The sequence below is a fragment of the Haliotis rubra genome, unplaced genomic scaffold (assembly GCF_003918875.1).
Source record: "Haliotis rubra isolate DU_JTF1 unplaced genomic scaffold, ASM391887v1 Scf348, whole genome shotgun sequence".
In the NCBI taxonomy this organism is placed as follows: Eukaryota; Metazoa; Mollusca; class Gastropoda; order Lepetellida; family Haliotidae; genus Haliotis; species Haliotis rubra.
Genome location: NW_025767022.1, coordinates 153,978 through 157,195, shown reverse-complemented (window position 1 = coordinate 157,195; position 3,218 = coordinate 153,978). Strand labels below are relative to the sequence as shown.

The 3,218-nt window shown below is 41.7% G+C and overlaps 1 protein-coding gene across 1 annotated transcript; it reads left to right on the top strand.

Moving 5' to 3' along the window:
- The first annotated feature begins 244 nt into the window (after positions 1 to 244).
- Positions 245 to 2,567, top strand: LOC124284909. The gene is made up of 3 exons (XM_046721039.1): positions 245 to 350; positions 699 to 1,218; positions 2,468 to 2,567. Exons 1-3 carry the CDS (start codon positions 245 to 247, stop codon positions 2,565 to 2,567), a joined length of 726 nt encoding a protein of 241 aa, XP_046576995.1.
- Positions 2,568 to 3,218: the final 651 nt, after the last annotated feature.

Genomic DNA, 3,218 nt, shown 5'->3' with positions numbered 1-3,218 from the left:
CCATTTTAAATAATCTCTCACAGTAGTGTCATTTAGTGTCAAATCCCCGAAGGAATCTACACTGAATTGATTCCATGAATCCTCACATCCATGTTCAGTCAATGTCCCTCATACGGATATATGGAAAATACAATATCCTTGGATACAGACGGTCCCCACCCCTATCCCCATTCAACATGAACATGAAACGGTTGCCCCCAAACTAACTCTACTTTCTGTTATGTAGTTATCGCCTCAAATCAAAATGAAGCGTTCAGACAAGTCCCTGCTTCTACCCCTCAACGTCTCGACTCTGCTGGTGTTTGTGGTGACGGTCATACTGACCGTCTTTGCCGAGCTTGGAGGATCAGGTAACTGCAGTCCAGCCCTGTATCTCTCAGAACAGTAAAGGCGAGAATGAATGGATGTCAACGTCTATATTGTGCGGTACACTACGTTTCGGGGAATATTCTTACTCCAAGTGAATGAACAGGGCTAAGAATATACCCCGAAACGTTGTGTTTCTCAAAATAGAGAAGTTGACATCCATAAATTCACACGTTATATTTATCACTTCTAAATGTCATTCAATGTCTCTCAGATGTTTTAGAAAAGAACATCGATTGGTAACTTTAATCGTTATTAGTAGAATATCTCATGTTTCCATGCACTGTGTATATTTGTTTACAGCAAAGAAATTCTCTGGTACACATTTTCAGAGATATTCCTGAGTACCACGGCCGATGTGTTCAGCGTTTACGAGAACGTGTTCAGGAAGGCCCGATGGTCTATCTACGTGTTTGTCTTCATATATGCTCTTCAACCTCTCTGGCTCATCTTTTCGCTGACCCTGTTCTGCAGGAAGGGACCACATGGTCCTCTCTACCTCCATCCCGTCCTCTTCACACCCGCCTTCTTCTGGGTACACATCCTGGGTGATCTTCTCTACATCAGCTGGCTCTTCCTCCTCGACAGAGAAGCCCTGGAACTGGCCTTCGTATTCCTTCTTGGGTCGACGATCTGTTACTACGCATGCCTTGTCATCAGTTACAGAACCAGGTTCGAAAACAAGCTCGAACTGGAGACGAAAGGGCGTAACGTTGACAACGTGCTCTTCATAATATTCGTTGAGAATACTATTGCTGCCTTTGCGACCTGGCTTCTTAGTAACGCGTTGTTCACCCTGGCTATGGTGATGACCGCCCGATCCAGCACGCCACTAGACCCAGTAACAGCCGGGTGTGTGGTATTGGGGATATATATTGTACTATTGACAGCGACTGACATTACCGACATTTTTGTAATTAGGAAGTTTAGTGAGTACACCTTCAGTACCTATATAACCAAACTATTGATCATTATTTCGGTCACTGCTGCCAACATCGGACGGACAAACCTGAACACAATCTTAACTTTAATTCCCCTGGGGATGGAGATAAGCTTTTTTCTTGTTAAGATTATCATAGTAGCTATGGACAAAATGAGACAGAGTCTGTGGGTAAGACTACACGTTAATGAAGAACTATGTCACTGAACGTACAATACACAGCTCGATTGTCGATCAGCTAAATATTCCTTCAATACCTGAATGGTACATGATTGCCCTTTAACACAACGTATGCGCTGTAGCTCTTTGTTCACTTTGCATGATTAGACACGTCGGGTGTTTATTATGTGTCTTCCACAATTCATGCTTATTTTGTTACATGCTATCTTTTTCATGCACGGTTGAGAACTGATGAATCGCAACTAGACTGTTAAAATATTCAAACGACAGGTTGTTGTCATCGGTTACAACATGCAACCACGTGATCTAAATTCACGAATAACCCGTGTAGATCCGGGTTAGAATTGGTCTTCAGTAACCCATGCTTGTCGTTAGAGGCGATTAACGGGATCGGGTGGTCAGGATCGGTGACTTGGCTGTCACACGTCATCGTATCCCAGTTGTGTAGATCGATTCCCATACTGTTGATCACAGGATTGTCTAGTCCCACAGCCATATAGCTGGAATATTGCTGAGTGAGATTCGCTGACCATTTATTGGGATGATTGATGGTTCTCTTCTTCAAATGTCCGAGAATTAATTGATGTGTTTCTTGTTGATTCCCAAGTTGAAACTAAAATTGAATTAGTCCGAAAGAGAATTAGGTGTGAAACAGACAGTGCGATGTATAATGTTTTTATCACTTTTACAAAGTCTCACAAACGACAAGTGACATTATATAACAGGCACGGATGTAAGAGCCGCTTGTTCATTATGGGTGAGTCAGACTCCGCGTCAAGGAAAATGTGAGGTTTCTGCTGTATCTTTCAATACACCACCAAGTATATGTATATTTGAATAAACGCATTCTACCAAGAACTTTATGTTTCTTGTCATTGAACCTCTTAACTAATGCAGACATGGTAAATTGGTTGAAGTTATGTGGTCATGATGTCAGTTACGTGTCTTACCATATTGATTTTTCTGACTGTTGTGTTACAGCTGGGATTTTGGCGATTGCAGCGTTCAACATCAAATAGAATACATCCAGACAAATCATCCTAACACGTACCTGCCTTCGGTACGGAAACAGAACCATTGATGACTACACACAGGCGAAAGGGACTCTCAGATAGAAAGTTGCAATTTTTGTGTTAATTCCCAGACATTTTAAAAACACAAACAGTCATTATAAAGCCGGTGTTGTGAAAAAATATAATCCGATCAGTTGAACAGATACTAGCACCAGCCTGTTAAGGCAGTACAAGTTGTTTCCTCCTTCAAAGCCTATTTAATGCTGCCATTTTGAGCTGGTGTCCTTACTCCGCTCCGCAGAACACATCAAATGCATCCTCAAGTCGTAACTTAGTGATGGCAACAAACACACACACACACACACACACACATATATATGATAATGGAAACATCTGGAAACATCTACACACTGTGCCACAGGAACGGTCCTACAACAGTCAACATACATCTATGTAGTACAGTAACTGAGTCTGATTAAAACTCCTAACAACTCCGTCACAACCGGATCACTTGCCTCCATTGGGGTATCGACTTGTTACAAGACAACATATAGATAAAGACACATTCTGATCAAATACAGGTTACCCACATTGTACTCGATTTAAAGAAATACACATGTTGTATTTATAATGATGTTCACCGTTAGTCACAGTTTGTTTATACTGTTGACGTAGCTTGCACCAACTGACGTAGCTTGTGTTCCGGATGACGTAGATTG